The sequence below is a fragment of the Falco cherrug genome, chromosome 8 (genome assembly GCF_023634085.1).
Source record: "Falco cherrug isolate bFalChe1 chromosome 8, bFalChe1.pri, whole genome shotgun sequence".
NCBI lineage: Eukaryota > Metazoa > Chordata > Aves > Falconiformes > Falconidae > Falco > Falco cherrug.
This window is the reverse complement of record NC_073704.1, coordinates 42,400,361-42,423,955: the sequence shown is the minus strand read 5'-3', so window position 1 is coordinate 42,423,955 and position 23,595 is coordinate 42,400,361. Positions and strand designations below refer to the sequence as shown.

General features: G+C 43.8%; 1 protein-coding gene across 6 annotated transcripts in view; it reads right to left on the bottom strand.

Moving 5' to 3' along the window:
- GALNT13 (polypeptide N-acetylgalactosaminyltransferase 13) overlaps positions 1-23,595 on the bottom strand; it is a 158,461-nt gene that overhangs the window by 23,290 nt on the left and 111,576 nt on the right. For all 6 annotated transcript variants that reach the window (XR_008733679.1, XR_008733676.1, XR_003560646.2 and 3 more), the window contains exons 10-11: positions 11,324-11,463; positions 7,113-7,211 (exon numbers count right to left, since the gene is read on the bottom strand). Coding sequence is in view for 2 of the 6 variants with exons in the window: in XM_055719318.1 (XP_055575293.1) it covers positions 7,113-7,211; positions 11,324-11,463 (239 nt within the window). In the remaining 4 variants the exon portion in view is untranslated. The remainder of the gene's footprint in view (positions 1-7,112; positions 7,212-11,323; positions 11,464-23,595) is intronic.

The window sequence follows — 23,595 nt, the reverse complement described above, 5'->3', positions numbered from 1 at the left end:
TCGAAGGAAAAAATACCCATTTCCAACACTCCACCACACAAAGAACAGCTCTTCAGGAAATGAAAAAAAAAAAAAATGGTTTTCATTCCTACTTGTGTAGTACACAATCTAATCATATGCAAAGACATGCATGCATGCTTCCCTCACCTCCCCAGAAGCTTCTGAAGTATCTGGCCACTGCTGGGAACTGGGTGCTCATTAGGCTGACGTGGGCAGAAAGCAGCAAGTTCTGTAGCAACAGCCCTCCAGAGACCCAGCCCTTTGTCCAGAGCCTTTGGGATTTGGCACATCCAACCCTTTTTTAGTTCCAGATGATTTACAGGACTGGTTTTAGTTTGTGCTACTCCAACAGTTTATTTTCACCCTGAAGGAAGATACATATACTAAAACCAACTAAACACACCAAGATGGTGCGTCCCACCAGAGGGATATTCAACCTGATCAAGGGTCAGCCCTTGGTTTATGGGATGACCTGAAGATGTGCCCGGCTCAGAGCCCCTGAACACCTCATAGGCTTCCCTGCGGCCACTCTAGAAGTAGGGACCAGATGTATTTCTAAAAAAAAGAGGTTATGCCAAGATCTTTAATGCCCCAAAAGCCACTCCTCCCATCCCAGAGTCTGCAGTGAACAGCACAGGCACCGCCAAGCCAGAGCTGACTTCCATGTTTTGGAAGGTTCATGTAAAAATTGTTCTGTTGTTGCCTCAACCTTTAACCACCAGTGCCAAGAATTCATTTATCCTGGTGCTCAGCCCCAAGGAGAGATACACTGTCATGCAGAGCAATCCAGAGAAACACTGTAATTACCACCAGCTAGCACAGACTGAAGTCGATAGTTGGAGCTATACTAAATGATCAACGTAACAGAAATAAAATAGAAGAAAACAAAACTGGTTGGCAGCATCTACTGGGAACATGTATGGTCGCAACAGTGGGATCTGCGGGAAAAACTTTGGTTTAGCAAGGTTTCCAACGGTTGCTAAGGAGCTCAGTTTTATCAAAACGGCACTGGGAAACACTGGCATCACCCCCTTGTGCTGACGGCAAGCACACCTTCCCCATATTCAAACCTTTGTCCTCCACCATAGAATCCTTTGTCCTTTTCTAAACCACTGAGACCCTATAGGGATTTCAGGTGCATTCAGCATTTTGCACAGAGACTGAAAGAAAACCCTATTTTTGGCTCCACAGCAGTGGGGAGATTGTAGTTGGGTGGTTTTTTGTGTGTGTCTGTTTTGAGTTGGTGCTCTTGGGGATTTTTTTGTTAATTTTTTTGTGGTTTTTTCCAGCTAGCTGTCACTTTATAAAGGATGGCTACCAGCACATCGGCAACAAAAAGCCGTCGATGCTTCCAGGATCTGAGGGTGTTCATTACGCTGCGCCAGATTCACACCTCTTAGTAGGTACAGCAAACACTTACATTCTGCGTTTTATCTACCCAGGCTTCATTACTGCAATGTTACACATCTAATGCTCGTCCTCCTGCGTTCCCTTGCGACTATTTCTGCCAATTTAAGGAAGCATCAATTCAGTTTTCCCGCAGACTCTAAAAAGAAGGCATTATTCTCATTCTGATTGTACTAAATAAAAGATACTGTTATTTAACATGCAGACATGGCTCCTTTGTTCCCTATTAATCACAGTTATTATAACGGTGCTGAAGATCACCAAGGGCTTCATTGTGCAGCATCCTGAGCTAATCCAGAGTATTAGACAGTTCCTGCCCCAAAGGTTTATCACCTCAATCCATAAGAATGATGTAAAGTCTGCAAGGGGAATCATCCATCAGCAAAATGGACTAACAAAATATAAGCAATAACTAGTTTTGTTCATAATGGGTCTGTTTAGAAGACTAAAAGCTGCAAAGAAAGCCAAGTTAGGGAAAACAGGAGACTGGGAAAGGTGAAAAAGGCAGAAAGAACACAGAAGGGCTAAGTTACTTTCTGATAACACCTTATGAAATCTAGTATTTACCTAAGATATTACAATTGATAAAATCAAAGCACTAAACTCATAGTCTGTAACGAGTGTGGTGTTCCCTTACCCAGTGAGGTCTCCAAGGAGTCTCTGGTGTGAGGTCAGCTGCACAAGTGCTGCTCAATTCCCCTTCACGTGCAGCACTTGTATCTGTTGCATGAATAAAAGTCTAATTGCCACTAAACTGCAGCTTTTGTTCCATCCGATCTTGTGCATAAATTGCTTTCCGATGACTTACTGAACAGCTGCGGTTGATAAATTAGCTAAGTGAAAATGTAAAAGGTGACTCCTGCATTAGTCGTCCGCAGCCGAAGTGCGAGCTGCCATCGGGTGGCTGTGCTGGTGTCAACAGCACATCCACCCTGCTTGCCATCAGGGTATCTATCACATACCTCTCCCTCCTTCTGACCTGGCAACAATAGTAACAGAGGAAAAATTACTCTTTATAACCTCCTGAGAACGGCGGCCTTCCTTTACAGAAACGTCTCAGGAGTCAGACAGCTCACACATTTCTATCCATTCCCAGTAGTAAGCAAATTATCACACCACACCAATAAATTCTTACAAGAGTGAGAGATCATAAATTATTTTTTCTATGTACCACTACAGAGAAAGTGCTCATGTTTGAAAGGCGTTTGAAAATAAACACATTTACTGTGAATGGGGGAAAAATGGAAACTGTGAAACAGAACAGTTTCTGAAAGACCTATTACTTAGAGCTAACTGGGGAAAAAACAACCCCCTAACAACCCTTATTGTGTGTGTTGTTTTTTTCTTTGAACTGCCAGCGAGTACCCAGCCTGAACTTTCTGTATAAAACATTGCCAGAAGGGAGTCATGTTCCCCTTGCACATTTACCAAAACATATAAAACATTATGTTCATTCTGATCTCACCCTGCAACAGCCGCCCCAGGTAAGTTCATACCAAGCAAAATCCTGGCTGTTGCAATTCCTCATTGACTCAAAATGAATCCTGACAAAACACGCTCCATCCTGCAGGAACCACAATGTCCTTTCCAAAAAAGCCTGCTCCCACGCAGAGCTGCCATGCACACAAGACACTGTCAGCCTCGGCAGCCAGCAATCGAGGACAGGAGCCCTGAGACGCCTGGGAAAGGGTTTGCATGAAGCATCTTCCATTTGCCAGCTCAGCCCTCTGCGCTCAGGGAGCTGGTGCAGGCTGTAAACCAGTGAGAAATCCCCCAGACCATCCCCTCTGCCGGGGCTGCAGGAGCTGCAGGAGCTGGAGGCCTGCGGTGTGGCGGGATGCTGAACAATGGCCACACGATCCCAGCCGCACTACTGCTTACACTTTGCTCTGACGGTGGTGGAATCACCATCCTGGAAGTGTTCAAAAAACATGCAGATGCAGCGCTTGGGGACACAGGTCAGTGGTGGGCTGGGCAGTGCTGGGGTAGCGCTTGGGCTTGGTCACATCTAAGGTCTTTCCCAACCTAAATGATTCTATCCTTCTCACTATAGAAAAACCACCACAATATTTATCTCGAGGAAACATCTCCAAAGGAAAAGCATCCCCTTTCAGCTATCGCTTCCATTAGGCTTACAGTCAGCTCCGCAGCAGCCAGTCTCCTCGCCCTGGGATGCAGGGAGCATGCCCTGCAAGCTGCTCACAAAGCGCTCCCACCACTCTGGACCTTCCACGGCCGCTCTCTTGGGCACGATGAGACTGAGCTGCGAAGCAGATGGCAGCCTGTGATCAGGCACAGACCACCCACCCGGGGGGCACTGCGGGGCCGCAGCAGCGCAGGACCCTTCTCGGGGGTTTGTGACTGTGCAGCCACAATGAAGATGTGCTTAATCACATCCCCAGCGATTTTTATTCTTTTTCTGACAAAAAGCAGGTTCATTGCTATACACAAATGAAGCCTCAGCGTTAAACAGAAAAAAATAAGAGACTGCAATGTTGTTGTTTCATTATCTCTTCAGGAGAGGGGCTGCCAGCCCACGCTCATGCACCTGCCGTGCAATTCCGAACCTGCATCACCCCCCAGCCCTGCTCCCTAATAATATCCCCCTCCCGCCTGTGTGGGATTGTATGATTTGCTTATTGTTATGAACAGAGCCCCGAGGCTCCCGAGAACCACAGTAACAGATGACATTCCCATGGTAACACAACAAAAGCCAAAACACTGTGCCCACCAGGATGACTGTAGGCAGGAAAACCAGACAACTGTTTCACCCTCCATCAGGCCACCAAAAGGAACAAATTTCCTCTAAAAGACACAAACCCAGAAGTCAGCTGTGGCAGGGAAAAAAACAGGTGTGAGGCTGATGGGCCATCCCCCTCTGCCTGAGGCTGGGAAGCAGAATAGTTTTTCCACGATTCACAGGTGGCCAGCGCTTCCTTTAATCAGGAGTCAACCTCGGGTACCCTCCTGAAAACCATCGCCCCTGAAGTACGATAACCCACTGCCCCCAGCCCAGGAGCTATACACACAAACCTGTATTCTAGCCCCCAGAGCCAGATCCCCACCGCAGCCGATTTGAGGATAGGCTTTGCATTATTTTCACTCCATACAGAGCAAAGAAAAAAAAGTTTTGAAATTGCTTTTAACTGCATTAGGAGAGCCACAGTATTTATTTTAAAGATTATTAATCATCACCAGATCCTAGCTGAGATGGGATAAGCTGAAATACCCATGCCAACACAACAACGAATCCTCCGGTTTTATGCTCCAGAAACAATTCGCACACGAAGGGCCTCAGTTAACATATCTCATTTTTCTTAATTTGTTAAAGAAATTCATATTTTTAGAATCTCATTAAGTCCTGTAAAACACTTTGGTAGCTGTGAGATATTTGCCCCTGCCTCAAGCTGGATCGCGCCCATGCATCTTGCTCAGCTCTAATGAGCTAGGTATTATTCTTGCCTAATTTTCATTCTGAAGTAGTTTTGTTCCTCAGCTATTTCTGTAACCATACAAGCCCCCTCCACCACGCCCCCAGCATTTACACGTCTTAACTCAGTTCTAATTTTTCATTAGGACAGAATTTAATAAAGGTAACTTTTAACGGGAGCTGTGTATGAGCACTACAGGATGAATGATGCTCTGCGTGTAGGTCGGGTGCGCCTAGCGAGACCCCCACCCGATGACATACTGCTCTTTGTTCATGCAAAGGCAGGGGAGCAGAGAGTCTCTTCATCTTGCAGGTGCACGCAACAGATTTATCTGGCTGATGTGAGAGGTATAAAGGGGACTGGAGCCAAAATGTCTTTCGCTATGAAATATTTTGGCTTAGGAAGGATGAGGATGAATGGCTGTATCTACTAGTAATTAGGGTTTCTATAGGCTATATGGTCCATACACACATTCACAACCCACCCGTCTTTATCTCAGAGCCTTACAGTCCTCCTAACCTCACAGCTGGTACTTCAGAGGAACTGAGGGTTTGGAGATGTGACAGTCGGTTCAGATTTTCTTCCTCTCTGAACAAAATGAGAGGGGTCTTCCCACCGCGTGCAGAAAGACAGGGAAACACAAGAAAATATTCAAACTTGATCATAAGCAGTCTTATCAAGATCCTAACACTTCCATCTCCTAAGTCATTTAGAAAGATAATGAAGTTTGGGATAAATATGACGGACAACCTTACCTCTGAAAGAAATACGGGAATTTGCTCTAAGGTCCTGCATCTTCTCATCTGTTTTTTAGCAGATGCGGCACTCAGAAAAGTCGCCCTCATCAAGCGTTACCCAGTAGGGACATGGTCAAAAGACCTTCCTGGGGTGGGACGCCAGCACAGACTTACAGTCCTGCTGAGGGGTCTCTAGGGATTTTAATCACAGGGGGTGAAGGCAGGAGCAGCCCTCTGTTAGAAGCTGAACAAAGGGACCTGGGTTCTTTAATTTGAGAAAGCCATCAGAATTAGAGGGAAGAAGAGGAGAAATGTTTTCCAAAAGTAAAGCAAACCCAAAAAAGTAGAGAATCAGGGCTAAACCATGTTCAGAAAGGTACAAGTAAAAACAGGGGTTTGCAGCAAGTTCTGATGAACTTCCAGGTCAAATCAGTGATGGGGAAACAGCAGGAGCATCCCACCCGTTCCCACCGTGCGTGGGACAGGCGCAGGCAGGGGCCGTGCCAGGACAGCACGGCTGTACCAGGCTGGCACCGCTCCGCATGTCACCCCCCGTCCTGCAGCCCCACCTGACAGCCCCCCAGGGGAAAAGGCCTTGTTACAGGTTTACATTGCAAAACCCGACTAAACCCAAATGAATCAGCTCTGCTAATTTGAATCTGAGGCATTAGAATATGCAAAGTTCACGGGTATTTGTACAGAGAGCAGGTACAGTCATCCATCAGTGGTACAACGAGCTAAATGACTGTCGTTTGCCTTTTCACTCCTTTTCAAACATAGCCAAGGCACAAGTGAAACACCCCTGCGCCCCCGTTGTTTGAATTTCCACTAATGGAAAAAACTCAACTTGCATGAATATTCCGCACATGTATTTTTCAGGTTTTAGACAGGTGAACTCAGCCACAAGTCATGCAGATTCTTACCCATTTCAACTAAAAAAAAAGATTTTTCCCTCAACACCAAAAAATAAATTAAAATCCACCATAAAATTTTCTAATGTTAGTACCTGAAACTTTAAGTGCATTTCTCTGCACTCTAAACAGCAGGAATATATTCAATAGATTTACTGGGATACTTCACTGGACCTACAGTATATTCCCAAAAATTGCAGTTGTCACTCAAGAAAACGGCTGACTACTCCTAAAATTCCTAAGCTCAAAATCTCAAACGTTCTGGAACTTCCATTAATACATTTGCTAACTGCTGCTCTTGTTTTTTTATAGAGAACCAACACGCCTACAGGTGAGCCGCATTAATGGGGTATACGGAGGGGGTCCCATTCCTATCACGCGGAACTCAGGGGGTACCCAGGCAGGGCACCCTCGCCGTCCCCAACGCCCCCAACACAAACCAACCCCCACTTCTGCAGCAGGGAAGAAACGCTGATGGGGGAAGCTGCAGCTCCACACAGCTCTGGGTGAATTCTAATCAGTTTTTCCTGATAGCTGTTGTGCCTGTGGTTACACAGCAGCAGACGTAAAGCAATTATTGTACAAATAATACCTTTTTTCTCTCTTTTTTTTTTTTTTTCTTTTACCTGATTTCCTCCCATGCCGTGGCAGTTGAAAATGCCCACTTTTTCATTTTCCTTGCGGCCCATGTTGTCTAGACACTGGTTGGTTTCAACGTTCCTGATCTGAAGAAAGGAAGAGATGAAACATTCCTTGAAAAAAATGCCTGCAGATGTCATATTTGTGCAGAAAAAAAAATACACCACTGTAGGAGAAAGTACATTACCCGTGCATTCAACTATATGAATATATTTTAACTTGCAATTTGTAAATACGTCACACTCCCAAAAGAAAATGAAAATGATTACAAAGAGTATAATGAGATTTTAAATTACATGTTAAGTGTAAGTATGAACAGCATTCAAGGAAAAATTAATTCAGTGCCCTGGGTTGCTTTGTTTAACAAATACAATGCGCTTTTTCTTCTAAACAATGCAAAACTAATGGCTTGCCCAAGATATGCACTTTTCTTTTCTTCCAGCAGGGCTGACTCTACTCCAAGAAAGAAAAACAGAGTATGAACAGCATTTGACGTTCAGAGCAGAGGCTGCTGGACAGCTTCCTGACTAATTACATGCTTTTAAAAAGTTTATAAATAAAACGTTCCCCTCAGAATCTACCCATCCTCAGAGAGGAACAAAAACACTTTAGTGAACATTTCTGCTTAAACAAACCATTTTTACATCATTTGTGCACAATGCAGCTGGGAAGCAGGCAGGTTATGAGCACGGCGCCTGCGACACACTACATGATGTGATGAGGTCCTTCCAGCGATGCTCGGCTTAGGCGATCGCAACAAAAGCCATCAGAGCAAGAAGCGATAAGGAGCAGCAGAGTAAGTATCAGAGCATCACTCTCCAAAACATATTTTTAGAATACACATCTATTCAGGGAAACAGCTGAGTATAAAAGCAATCAACCAACTTCAGCTTCGTATGAGGGGAGAACAGGAGAAGCCACAGTCCCCTCCAATGCTCTCACACGTCACAGTCTCCATGACGGTGTGAGCGTTCAGCTGTATGTGCGTGGAATGCCTTTTTCTTAACCCACCTCATATACCTGTTAGCACAGGAGGACAAGCTCCTCCTGCTCTTCCTCACAGACTCACAGGACAGTTTGTGTTGGGAGGGACCTTAAAGCCCACCCAGTTCCCACCCCTGCCCTGGGCAGGGACCCCCCCAGCCCAGGCTGCTCCCAGCCCCATCCAGCCTGGCCTGGAGCACTGCCAGGGATGGGGCACCCACAGCTGCTCTGGGCAGCCTGGCCCACCGCCTCGCCGCCCTCACGGGGAGAGGTTCTTCCTGATCTCTGACCTGCATCTGCCCTCTCTGCGCTCAAAGCCACCCCCGTGCCCTGTCACACGTGCCCCTGTAAAATGTCCACAGCACCATGGGGTGATTTTCTTACTAACGTGTACAAGCAAACCCACCACTCTGTGTCCCTCATCCCTTTGGTAAAACTGTCGTGAAAAGCTGTATTTTGAAACAGTTCAATGGCACTTGGTACCCGGCCACCCGCACTGCCCATGCCACCTTCCGTGGCTCCGCAGCAGGGCAGCCAGCACAAACCAGTGCCACCGGACTGGGCTTGACACAGCGATGCCAGGAAAATGAGATCATGAAATCTGATTAACGACACCGGGAAAGAGTGGCTCAGGAAAGCTTCACGTGGTTGCTTTTTAATCTGCTCTAACGTTGCTAATCATGCAGGAAGAAATTGCAGCACCTTGTGCTGGTGGGTAATCTCTGAGGCTAATGCTCTTAATTGCTTAATCCTGCAAGAGCTGCCGAAGGCAGGAGAAAGGCTGCCGGCACTGACAGCCCAGTCACTGATGTGGGGGCTCAGACCTCAGGCGCCAGCTGATAACCAGCCTGCTGGTTTCCACCACTGTCCATTTGTTTTAAAAGCAGGTGGAAATTTTTTTTAGAGCCCAGTGAAGGTACATGACTTGCTGCAGCTTACATGGAAGTGGCTTTCCGGCGCAAGCTGCGGCACGTGCTGGGGACCAGCCGCAGCATCACCGAGCAGGCTCGCGGACCCCCTCTCCTCCTCGTCCTGCTCTCCTCGTGGCTGGCACGTGCCACTTGGCAGGCCACCGACAGAACCACAATCCCCAAACCATACCCTGGTGACTAGCTCCAATGATAACCCCAGCCTTTTTTCTTAAATCACCTTTATGCAGAAATAAGAGTTTCAAGTGTTTCCACGAGAAAGGTAATTTAATTTTGCAAGCCCTTGATTCATTAAAACAGAGGGCTAAAATAAAAAGTGACTCGAAAACTCACCTATGATCATTATGTCTCAGGTTTATAAAATAACTCCCGACTTGCATTTAGTTTGTATTCGCTTTCAAAAGACTATTCAGTATCCACCACATTTAGAACATTTTATGCCCATTCTGAGGCATATTTTTGTCCACCTAGGAAATTCAAATCTCATACAGTCACTTTATATAAGTTATGTTATAACTGAATAGAAAATTTACTTGCAAATAAAGAATTGGCAGTCTTTGGGATCTGCCTATTAAGTGTACAATGAATGCACTTCATAAACTACTCAAGAAATTCAGTTCTGCATAGCTCCACACTTCAGAAATTTCATTTGAAAAGTGTGCACTTTATTTATAAAAAGAACGGATGCATATCAACCAGTTGTGCAATAACCAAATGAAATTCAAATCAAAATGTCATGTAATACCAATTTTTATTTTTAAAACATAGGGTGGTTCAAGTGAACCATGCACAAATATTGTCCAATCTCAAGGCATGCCTGCAGGAGGTCATAAGTAAAGACGATTATCTCAAATGTGTCAAAATTATTCACTGTTTTTATCACTGTTTGTGCTACAAAAGAATGAAATATGCAGTCGCACAATGTAATTTGGGGCCCGACACTGAGCACTCATTACATTTAGATTGTACTGTACTAGAGAATAATCTTCTCAGATTTATTACCAAACCCAGTTCTTCACAGCCAGCAAATCCACGGCTCCCACCCAGGGCTGCTGAGCATCATTTCCTCCTGGATCTGAGCAGAGAAGCACGGTCACCCCCTGAACGGGCCACCCCAATGCACCACGCGTCTCGCTGAGCAGCCAGGCGCATTGCAGACCATTAGTGGGCTAATGATGCCAGCTGCACCGACAAGTCAGACGGTCTGTTCTACGAGACTACATCTCTGCTGAAAGGGAGGAAAATGACTGAGAAATGCACTTCTGATGTTTTTCAAATTGTCCATTACTGCTGATGAGGGTACCTGAGCTTTAGGTCTAAAAATCCACTTTACTGCTCAACTGGCAGTCAGCAGCTGTAATAGTCAGACATGAGTTTTAATTCATAGATCCTGCCTGAACTGCTGTTTCCATAGAAACTGAGGCAGTGTTGGTAAAAATAAGGTGTTTTAATAACTATTTTATTACTTTCTCATACTTTTATTTTCCATTCTGACAATATCGTACAAAACCTTATTATCTGACAGTTGTTACATGAGTTCCTTCCTTGCTGTAAAACCATGTTTCACTTTATTTTGTCATAGTTAAACTGGAAAAACTACTGTGGCTTTTATTTTTCACTACAATTGCAAGTTTCAATAGTAAATTACTTTCCTGGATGTAAAAAGCTATGTGCTCGTTTGATTGCTATTCTATTCGTAGCTATCTTTAAATCAAACCATTCAAGAGTTATCAAAAGTCAGCATAGGTAAAACTCAACAGAATATTTCTAACAGTGAATTATTTGAATGTTAAAGTGATATCAGTTCTTGGTGGTACTAGAACCAGCAGATCATTAGGAATGTCTGTGTTACTCAGCTCCAGGCAGCCTTGCTGGAAAACACATCATCAAGGATCACACACATTTTTTTAAAAAGAAAAGGGAAGAAAACAAAAAAAAAGAAAAAGCTTTTTCTACTCTAAATGTAAGTGATAAGTGATGATGGAAAGTTCCCTTCAACTACTGCGCATTACTTAATTATTCCAAAAAATTAGTCACAAACCTCACTTTTCCAATATGCTACTCAAAAGATAAATTTTGAATGGTGAACATATACGTTCAGAATAGCAATGCCCTATGGAAGATTTAGAGAAAATATAACCTGCTCCAAAGTAAAGATAAGTACAATACAGTGATTGCACACCAGCACTTTATTCCTTTCTCCAAACCCACTCACCTTCTCAGGGACCCCTCCATCTGCACAGGGTACTTACTGGTTTAATTTAGCCAGAGGAAATGGTTCATACCTCACCAAGCGAGTAATAGCGCCGTGGAATCTGGGAGTCGGGATAGATGTTTTCCAAGTACCACGAGAAGGGTTTACACTTCAGATTTTCTCTTAGTGCTTTTCTGACGGATACATCACCATAATCCACCTTAACAACACCTGGAATTGTTAAGAGAACAGATGATCAAAGCAGAGGTTTTGTAAACCTGCAAAGCATAAATCACAGATCCTTCTCCCGTTGTCATGATTTCCTTTTTATCAATAACCATTTGCCGGAATTATGGTACAGCAGTATGTGAATACGTGTGCAGCTGCTACACTGCAGCTCTTTACATGCATTAAATAATTGATTTAACAAATTGGAAAGCTTGGAAAATTACATTTTTGCTTTTCAGATCATTTATCAACCCAGAAAGGCAGGACCACCGAACTCCTTGAGTTCTTCATATTGCAAAATAATAAAAGATCCATCTGTAATTTTCCAAAGCATCTTGCTGGTGTTTTCCAGCACCCTTCTGAGAGAAGTAGCTCAGACGAGGCACGGCTATTTTACTGATGCAATCTCAATCACGCCTCGGGGGATTTCACCAGAAAGGACACGTTCCCCATCCTGAGGAACCTCGGTGCCCCCTCTCTCCTGCAGGCCCCAGGCTCAGCCCATGGCAGAACTCACCACATCCTCGTTGACGCTACTATAAAATTAAATGTCTCCTGCCATAGGGCAGGGAAGGGGCAGCAAGGTGGCAGGTTTCTGCAGAGACCAGGACCCATCTGCTGCCCCGGACCCACCGGCCCTACCACAGGCAGGGCACAGAGGGCACCGTTTTCCGAAAGGGAGGTGTCATGATGTCATCTCACAGTTAAATTGTCACCATGCCCAGCGGTGCTGCTCCTACCGCAAACCTAAACACCAGAGGCGTGAGCCAGAAGCATCCAGCTGGTCATCAGGAGTGGTGCATAGGCCACAAATCATAAATACAGGTCAGGAAGAGAAAAAAAAATAGAGACTAATAATCAAGGAGAAGGGAAATCAGTTAGAAATCCGCCCTGTACAGTGTATTCTGATTTAAATTAAAGGAATATATGGTGCTTTCAAGACTCAGGACAGTCGGTCAAGCGATTTATTTATCTGTTGATGGTAGAAGTAGGCGCCAGAAGACATAAAAGTGGGAGGACACAGCCAGGGCTGCATGTCCCAGACACAGGGGACCAAGAGATCCGCAGTGACTGCGCATTGCACACGAACACGCATTGTACAGCTCACGACCCTGGCACATCTGCACCACTGACACATTAAGTCCATGATACAGGTGACATAAAATCTACTTTGTAAGTGCATGAATAAAGACATTGCAGTCTTAAAAGTATTCTCAAATCTTTTGAGATGCAGCATTCACTCTCCAACCTGTCCACGTAATGCAGGGTGACACGCAACTTCACCACTGACAAGCGGCAGCAGGGGTGAGCATCGCTGGAAATTCTACCAGAGCACACCCAGCTCCGTGACTTTCAGAATCTAAAATAATATTGAACCAGTAACCTGGCAATGTCCTTCTCAATACCCACACACTCCAGGAATGGGGCAGCTCAGGAAGGAACCATTCATCACTGGAAGAAACATAAAGGCCAGCCTTAAGGTGCTTGGCCAACCTGAGCTACTAAGAAAGATAACCAAACACCAAAAAGCATGTCAAATACACTCTGCAGCCTGATTTAACCAAATTTTAGACATGAGGTATCATCCAAAGAACGAGCAGTAGGCAAAGCGGTAGTAACTGCCAGCAGTCAGCCAAAAGAGTTTGAAAGACAGTCCCAGATTTCTATCTGAAATCCATGCTGCGTTTCCATCATCCTCTGCTTTCCATTATTTATGGGATCTTATTTTGAAATTATCATAGAGGTGAAGCTCCTAGGGTATCAGCATATTCTGCTAGCGAATCACACCCTGAAGCACAAGATGCTATCAATTTTTAAAGAAATTCAGTACATAACTACAGCAAAACTATTCATTACTATAAAACAAAAGTTTAACTTGTTTTGGATAACCACTCTTACTCACGTTTCCAAATACTTACTGGTTACGTCTTGGACAAATTAGGTTTATGTATCATTATGCAATTGTAGGATATGATGTAGTTCTAGATAATTAACTAAAATACATGATATGCTACGAATTATTACTACAGGTTAAAATCAAGGCAGGTGCTCCTGGGGAGCACTTCAGCCTGATCACAATGGCTGGGGGCGACCGATGCTTCATCAGCTCCAGATCAGAAAAACCCCTCGGAAACCAATTGTTCTTGGTTGGTGCCAATAAATTAAGTGGCACCTACCCAGGCATTAGGAAAGCTTGAAATTTTAAACTTCAGTAAACAGAAGTATTCAAATAAAACCTTCTACTGTAACCCATATAGAGAAATTAAATCATAGTAACTTAGGGGACGGCGGAAAAGTGGAGAGAGATCAAATCCAGGTTAAATCCAGGCAGTGTTATCCTCTATAGCAGAGCTGGCTGAAGGTGAAAAACAGGATCTGCAGGGACTGCGGTGGAAATGCAAGAGCTCCAGGCAAAGCCGAGCTGAAGCGCCCTGGGAAAAGCCAAGCTTACGGCACAGGGCAACACAGGGGCCATACAGGACAGCTGTGGTGGACAGGAGGCTTCACCTGCGCTACAGCTCTCAGAACATCTTCTGGGCTAAAGCATGCTCAGTAAAGTATTTGGGGAGGTTTTATAAAATTCTTAAAGGACTCAACAATTTTTATTTTTTTTTCCCCCCAAGAAACAGAGCTCATCCATCAGCTGTTCTGCCATCAAAAGGATTGATCACAGAGTTTCCTTTGACTTTGTTTAGGGAAAGAAAAGCACCAAAAGGTCAGTATTACAGTTGTTATTTAATATTTTGCTTTTTCAAATGGCAACTTTTCTCTAAGGAGAACTCACATAGCCACTGTTTAACTCACAGCACTTAAACCACCTTGGCGTCTAACCCCTGTGCTTCCATTAAGCAGCAACTTGTGGCTGTTCCATCGCCCTGTGCCTACCGTTACTCACCACAGAAGGAACAAATGAAGCAGTCACGGACGAGTCCAACAAGTCCTCTGGACCTGGTCAGGCATGGACAGGATTGTGACAAGACTTTGGCTGCAGAGTATTTTTCCTTTGCATGTACCAACGGTGGAAGATCAAGAACACTTGCCTGGTTTCAAAAGCTATCTGTGCAATGTGTGCTACACACAACTGCACTGAAAATATCTTTGCTTTCAGAAAAAAGACTTTATTTTTAAAAGAATGTTTTTGAGACAAGCTTTTACAGGCAAGGGGGAGTGGGGGTCTGTGGTTGCTGCCTTTTCCAGAGGAGGTGTGCACTGCTGCTCTTATTTGTGCTATTCAATCCTTGTCTATAATTAAGCTAATCTTCCTCATGGGAAGGCACTGGAAGTGTTACGAGAAAAGCAGTATCTGTGTTTTGTAGTGCTTTGTACTTGGGGATCTGATGAAGCTGAACATGAGGAAAAAGGATATTAACACAGCTATAGGCTGAGATCGCAAACCACCCAGCCTCCCCCACTGTACGCACACACGTGGGTATCTGAGTTACAAACCAAATCAGAAACACTACCTCCCAGTGAAAATACCCTGTGGATTCACCAAACACCTTGTTCCTATTTTACTTTACAATTCTTACAGCGATTTCTGTTTCCACATTTCGTTCAACCTTGCAATTGCCAGAATGGAAAACACAATAAACCTTTTCCCACTCAATCTGGCTCAACTTCATACTTGAGATTTCCGTAATTAAACAAACTCCAGCAAAATAAATTCTACTTTTACATTTTAATAAAGCTTAGCTGTAGTGATGGGGAGTCTTTGAAGGGTTTCGATGCTCACCTCACTGGGGTAGGTTTACCTTAAGGCTTTTCAGGACTTGGGATCCTACGACAGATGCAGATGGCTGGTTCCCCCGGCACGGTGGTGACCCAGGTCTCCAAGACACTGGCATCCACCCCCTCAACTCAAGCTGTCTCTTTCCTCACTCTCCGTACCTCCTAAGGCACGTTGGTAACACTCCCTGCTCAAAGCCTGACATGTTCTCCCTTCCCTAAGCTCCTCTATTCTCTATACTCCCCATCCTGCTGGAGCCGGCTGGCCCATGTCGGCAGCATTCACTTACACCGCACATCGCGATGCTAGCGCAACGCCCCTTTGTCTTCCAGCAAGGACCTCATTTGTATGGATCTCCAGTAAACCTTTATATTCCCTTCAGCTCAATTTAAAACCAAGCTGTTATGAATCAATACCTATTTATTGTCACTACTTGCTAAATAATCGATGGGACTCAGAGGAAATATAAAAATAATTAATGACTAATAAGGCTGCTTATGCTTAAATAAGAAAGCGTAAGTAAAATGTCCTCAGGTGCAAAAAAAAGGAACGAAACACCACAAGAAGCTACAGAAAGCGTAGCGTGCAAAAGAATGGATTAAAAATATCTCAGGAAAGAAGCAGATTGTTTTAACAGAGCAGCAGATGTGTTTCAAGTAGAACAAATTAAATGGCGGCAGCATTGCATTACATCTGCATTTTTTCTAACAGGCATGTCCTGCAGATTGGCTTACAAGGGCACAGTTTCAAAATCGGTGTAACGTACCATTTCTGCAGAACAAGCCATTAATTCATGATGAAAAAGATGAAAAAAATATAATCTGGAATGAAATAGAGGTTGCAGAACTGGGAATAATTTTCTTTACGTAAGAATAACCCTTTGAAAACTTAATCCAAATTAGGCTTTTGCTATCTTTTGCTGTCTTGAAAACCGAAGAGGAAACCGTTGTTTCATTGAACCGATATTCTAGTGTATTCAAAGGTAGAGGAAGGTGACCAGAGAAGCCAGTCCATGCACTTCTGTCTGTAGTTCAGCTCTGAAAACCTGCATCGCGCTGCACGGTAGCCAGGCCAGTATCCAAGGTGCCCTTGTGAAACGCAAAAGCCAAGAACCGAGTTGGAGGCCACTGGGAACCTTCACAGATAGAGATGGTTGAGTCTGATTTTTGCTTTTTTTACTACCAAAGCAGCAGACAAAATGATGTTTCATAGGATTAAAGATGGCAAAGTGCTAAATTAAACATGAGTTTGCAACACCAGGGTGCCTGGTCTGGCACACATTACAGAGAAGCAAGAACACACGCCGATAATTTTGGAAAAATATTAGTTGCTGCATTAAGAGGATTTACCCAGTGCCTGGGAGGGTGCTGCTATCCAGCACGCTCCGCTCTTCTCCCTTCAAGGAGGCAGAGGGTGACTACTTGGGCAGCTGGCGGAATGGTAACCAGGGGCTTACAGCTCCCCTCGTCACTTTGCTGACACGAGAGGAGCGATCCATCGCGCCCAGGACGGGAGAGCTGCCAGGCACCAGGCAGGTCCTGCAGCACTTCACCAGCTCCTTACAACACAATCCAGAAAATAAGACACATAATGCTGTATGCTTCTAAAATCCAGGGATTTTCATGCTGTATCCCTGTCAAAAGCAGACATATTAATTGGTAACACATGCGTTTTCTAATTAGCCAAAACATTAATTCTTGATGTGTCTTATTTATATTGCCAAAAAACCATGCGTAACTCATTAAAAAGCAAAACAAACCGAAAAACAACTAACCCACCACCCACCCTCCCCACTCTTCCTGAGAAGTCCTGATATCAATTCATGAGTGATTTAAGATAAATATAGGTAGTGGTTTCACAATATAAAATATGGTATGGAATGAAGACTGAGCTTTTAATGGGAAAATGTCAGCTATATATACTTTGAGAAAATATAATATCTAACTTTTAAAAAAACCCTTATAACTCAAGAAAATGAGTCAGTATTGTCAATGTTTCTGCAAATAAAGCGTTACACAATAGTGCGTTGCACTTTTAAAGCTGATTTACCGCAAAGGATTAAGACCTCAAATGTCATTTTGCCTTATAAACACACCTGTAATGTATGATACTTACACAGTAAGTATCTATTTTAGATAAAATACCTATTTTAGAATGACAGAGGTTAGTTAACTCTTACATTGCAAAATTTGTCCAGACACTGAAGAAAAAAATACTAATTTTACTGAAATAGATACCAATGGGAACATTATTATGAATAGAATTAATGCTGCATTAAGATGTTTCTTCCAGTTCGTATGTCAGGAAAGCTTTTAAGAGAGGCAGAGTTGAAAAGAAACCTCTGACTTCAGCTTTAACCACCCGGCACCAGAGAGTAAAAATTAAAGCAGTAAAATTATTGAGGTACTAGAAGAATTTTGGCAGTGAAAGCATTTTTGCTGTGAAAACCATAAGACCCTGCTACATTACAGCTCTTCTTTGTCATCAAAATATGGAAAATAAATGTTCCTGGGAAATTCTGTCATTCTTACTACACCTAAGAGCAGCAGGAGTGAAACTGGCACTACTGGGACTGTAGCAAGGCTAGAGCTGATTTAAGTATGGGTGTGCATGTAAAAAAATGTATTTTTGTAGCTGGAAAAATTACTAAATACCCTCATAAAAGACCATTATATTCATGCTGTTTTTCAAATTTAAACGCTTGTTTTCTATTGACATTTATTGTATTAAGACTAAACATGTAGGTCAGCCATCGATCTCTATTTTGTAGGCATCTTAAAATGAGTCTCATTTGGAATGTCCATGCAACCCTAACAGAACAGGATTATTTCCCAACTCAGAAATCTTAGAGACAAAATACAAAGCCAGCCTCTTTCCCCAGTGTATTCAAATGTATGTTTTGTATTACCTGGTATTTCAATATTGGGCATGGTATGTGTGAGTGTATTATTTCTCCTATGCCATTTGCATTACATGTAAAGTAATAAAGATTTTCTTTCTACTCTTCCCTACCAGCTGAAAAGCTGTGTTAACTCATTAGAGATTTGTAATATGCCCCACAAGGGATATCGTTAGGAAAAAAGTAATCTAAGGCTCTGGCTGGCTGGCAATGATCTGGCAACAATCTGCCAACCCACTCCTTACACTCCATTTTATTACAAATTTAATAAAATGTTCTTTGCAAGTATCAGTGCTATAAACGACACAAAAGATAAAGCACGAATTTGATCTGTCTCGATTCATCTATGTTAATTACACGGGAGCACTTCTGCGTTTGTTGATCTACAAAAGTCATCTTTCACCTCCAACAAAACCAAGGGCATATACAAAGGAGGGATCGCACCCAGGAGCAAAGGGTTTAAGCCCCCTTTTAGCTGCAGCTTTAGGTGAGGCCGTATTGACACATCAAGACCTCTGGATCAGCTACAAGGCAGGAAAACCCCGATTCTCGTACCTCCTCTCGAAAGTACCTTTGAACTAAATCAAGCTAGATGACCCCCCCAAATGAAGTCAAACAACAATAATTCTCAAGGCAGTTGCTGGTTTTAGTAACACGGTATTCAGCTAAATACCACGGTGTTGCAAGTCCTGCCCTTTCCTCCTACCACCAGCCCAGGTGGGAAGCATCCACAGAGCTTCACCGCCTTCTGCCATGGCGCCACTGCCGGGGGGAGGCTGGTACACGGGGGTGGCATCTGCGAGGGAGAGCTGGGGTAACCAACCTCGTTTCCAAAGCCAAGTTTAATAACGCCAGCCTAATATTGCACATGGCAACTGGCAAAGCAGAGCTGCTACAGGGCTTGGGGAGGGGAGAGGGGCTCAGGCCACAGCGCTGATGGGCACCGCGAGGACCTCCTGCCCCTTGAGAGTGGTCCAAGCACATCTTTGGGACTCAGGATCACCATCCAGGCGCTCTCCGAACCCTTTAATTTCCACTGTCACTACACACGAAGCCAATTTCTGTAGCTCAACTGGTTCACACTCAAATCCAAATGACTGTCTCGTATTTTATTTTGCATAAATCATCTCAGCTAACTGTTGGCACAGCAGTGAGGCAGGGCCACTTCTCTGGACACATCTGTAGAAGAGAAGGATTGTGGCTGGCAGACCAACAGCTCCTTGAAAGGGAAGAACTGGTGCTGGTGGGCATCAGCGCAGCCCTCCCACGCAGCTTCCCCACGACCAGTAGCTTCCCCACCACCAGCAGCCCCAACTGCTGCCTGCAGCCATGACTTTTATTACTGAGAAGGATAACAACCGATTCCAGTAAAGTAAAAGCAACCAGAAACAGGATCAGGGCAAACACTCAAATAAATAACGCGGTCACTTGTGTTCCTTTACAGCATTAGTCACTTAGTATTTTTGGTGATGCCTGACTATCAAGCGGTGCTTGAAGAGCGTTATTCATTTTTAGATTGTTGCCTTTGATTAATTACATTGGCTGGGTGAACCTGACCAGCCAAGCAGAGGCCGAGGGCTGAGTACCAATGTTGTTGTGGTGGGTTGACCCTGGTTGGAGGGTTTTTTTCCCTTCTTAAATACGTTATCTCAGGGATGTTACCACCATTACTGATGGGCTCAGCTTTGGCCAGGTCAGGTTCATCTCGGAGCCAACTGGCATAGGCTCCATCAGATGTAGGGGAAGCTTCTAGAAGCCACCCCTGTAGCTCCCCCAACTACCAAAACCTTGCCACGCAAACCCAAAACAATTGTAGATGCACTTATTTCCCAAAACCCCATTGAGGGCACACTTAGGAGCTTTTGCTCCTGCAAGCAACACTGTCAGTAAACCGATTTACAGAAGTGCTGCGGCACATGGACCCACAAGGGGTGGCTTGGACCACCCAGGAGGAGCAGGGACGAGGTGGACAGGGACAGCACAACCTCCCTGGACTCACCATGAGCCAGTCCTGCCACCTTCACCTCCCCTCTCCTGCCACCACTGTGGCATGCCCCGTGCAGCACAGAGCCCTGCAGCCTCCAGATGGACCCCTGGTACGGGCACGGCTCTTCACCGCAGACACCTCCTCACCTACTTTCATGAAAATTGTATGTGTGTGTATATAGACACTTAATTTTTACTTGAAAAGTTAAGAACAGTGACTAACACTATAAAGATCTTGCAGCCCAATTGCTTTCATTCAATATTTCTTGGGTTTGGGGTTTTTTTCAGTCAGAGAATCTCAGCAAGTAGGGACTACCAATAGGTTCAGGTCTTCAATATCAGTGTCTTAAATATAAGCAGAGAAGCAACAGAAGAAAAGTATTTTTTTGACTCGGGAAGCAATAGCTCAGCTGTCCCAGCAAGACCCGTACGAGCAGTCTCTTGCATACAGAGTCACAAGAGCATTCTGGCACGCAGGAGCGCCAGCACGGACGTGTTCACGTCTGTCTGGGGCAGGATTAGTGCCGAGCCTGAGACTGACTGGCCGTGACAGATTCCATCCCTTGTTCATGATGTGTTCAGCCCTAATGTTCAATTTGGTTGAGCAAGGAACCAAGAAAGGATCTTTGGAAACTATGATGCTGGAAAAGTTGTATTAAATTTTGTACTTCCTTTCTTTTTTCCTTCTCCCCCTTTTTTTTCCCTTTTTTTGTCCCTCTTTTCCTTGTTTTCTTTTTCCCCTTTTTTGTCCCTCTTTTCCTTCTTTTCTTTTTCCTTTTTTTGTCCCTTTTTTCCTTCTTTTCTTTTTTCCCTTCCCCTTCCCTTTCCCCCTCCTTTTCCCTTCCCCTTCCTTTTCCCTTCCCCTTCCTTTTCCCTTCCCCTTCCTTTCCCCTTTTCCTTCCCCTTCCTTTCCCCTTTTCCTTCCCCCTCCTTCCCCCTCTTTTGCCCTTTCCCTTCCTTTCCCCCTTTCCTTCCTTTTCTCTTATCCCCCTTTTTTGTTTATTTATTTTCTTTTCTCCTATTCTTCTCTTTTCTCCCTTTCTTTCCTTTCCCCCTTTCTCACCCCTAGCACACACATTTCCCACCGTGGCAGGCTATGGCAGGAGCAGCCCAGCCGGGCAGGGCAGTGCTTTGCTCCTGCAGAAAATCCTCACCCCAGGCGAGCGCTTTCCCAGCAGGATGCGTGCAGACTCAGCGGCCACGCACCAGGGGCACCAGCGTGGCCACACGCATTTCACTGTGGAATCACCACGCCGCAGATTAAATGAACTTATTTTGGAATTAGTGCACTCGCAGCTCTGGCAGTCCTCGAGCACTGAAATGCTAAATAGGTAAAGGAAGAGGGAAAATGTTTATCAAGAGCTCTTACTTCCTAAATTGATACAGTCATTATCAACCTAATTATATAATTACACTTGAAAGCGGGATTGCACATCGTCTGCTGAGTAAATCTAAGTAAAACACAAGCACTTATCTTGTAATCCCAAATTAAAACTATAAAGTACTATATTTAAATTCTCAATAATGCTTTAAATAAAGTGCTCAAAAAATAATGTAATTTTGCATTTTAGCCTTACTTTAATAGACTAGGTAGGACATGGGAATTGAATACTAACTGATTATTAAGAAGATAAAGTGGTTTAGCAATGCACAAAGTGTACAGAGAAACCGAACTATTATGGGCATTATCTTTTTCAGCTGACTGTGCAAATGCAGGCCTATCCTGAGCATGTAATTATTTCTATTCAATGATTAGATACGGTATTTTAATGCATAAATTGACATAACTGCCTGCATTTAGCAATGCACAGGTTGAGTGGAATGAGATACGCTGGAACAACTTGAAAAAGAAGTGACTGTGGCTGCCAGGAGCAGTGTGACTGCAGCAGACAGAGAAGGTGCATCCCCGCAGACCCACCAGGGCATACGCACACGTGCCCTGGAAACAATTAAGACGTGGTTTTGCACATAAGAAAAAGATGTTGGTGTAACAGCAAAGAACCACCCAGCGTCTAATCCTGCACTGTTGATTTACATCAATTACACTGTTAATTTAATGGATAATAGTGAAAATAACAGAAAGCTGACTGCTAAACATACTAACAGAGATTAGTTATTATTAAGCTTTTTTTTTTTTTTTATTACAGATGCCAATAAAAGACCAATACGGAGGGAAGGAGAGAGAATTGCTGATGCAGTTTGGCATTGCATTGGGCACATTTTGCCTCACTGGGATGAAACTGACCATCCCCCCTTTGGGTACTTTGCATTCCCAAGCAGTCAGAATAGAACACTTTATTGCAGTCAGAAAATTGCGAGGATTTTTACTGATTTAGGAGGAAAGTCTCCTGTCAGCTCAATTACCCGGCACCAGTTCAACCTGAGCATAAATGAGACTGGCTGCAGAGTGCCACTGACAGCAGCAGAACATGGGCAATACGCAGTAACTCCTCCATTTTTCAGAACAAATTCATATTTTTCTTTTCTAAGAAAGAGACTTACTTAAAACCCTTTTAAGTGTTTCCAGAATTTCTGAGATACATTTTTTCAAACTCTTCTGAATGACTTGGCTCCCACGGTTTCAGGCTGTAATCACACTGCAGACTCTCAGGCTCCTGCCAAGTAACATTCAAAACTCCTTGTCAAACGCAGTATTTATATTAAAACAAAAAGGTAAGTGTTCCTCCCTACAATTATATTTTGTGATCTTACTCTCAGTTTTCAAATCCATACCAGCCTCAGCAAACAGAGCTTTCACAGCCCTGGGGCCCCGCTCCAGACTGAGCAAAGCCACCCTTCGCTCCAGAAGACACAGTAAAAATAAAACTGTGCTGTTCCCTCCCACCACCAACGCCAAAGGACAAAAATAGAGCACTTTTTTGTATGTTAATTGTTTCTCCCAGCGTTTCACCATGTGATAAATTAAGCTTTTTTTTCAACTCAAAATATTTCGCAGAATTTAACCTGTACAGTTTTACTTTTTGTTGTTGTGGTTGTGGGGTTTGGTGTTTTTTGTTAATCTCTGTTGGATACATTAAAAATTTGGGTTCCTAACTCATCTGAGCATGTGACATGAACAGCCAACACACAGGATGGCCAAATTCAAGGGTAGCAGAAATAAAAGATTTTATTCTTATCTACACACTGCTTCCACAAAGATAGGGCAGCAATTTTAAATATGTCCAAGACCACCAAAAATTTCAGATGGGTTCTTCTTCAGCGGAGTTCTATTTTTACAAGCAGACAGCTTCAAGAAAACAATTCATAACTCGATTGATCCAGACTTTTACCTTGAAATAAAATTACTAGGTGTGCACCCTAATTATGCTGAGAGATATATTTAACACAACGCCTCTGTGAACAACCATTGGTTCCTCTTTCTCTTAGGACATCAGCTGAGAAATCAAATTAATCAGGTCCCAGAGGAGAACTGGGTACATGAGTGTGTGCTGATAGATAATAGCTTCAGAGACCTAATTACTAAAATGCAACTTCCTTTGTTCTCTAACAGAATTATCTTGAG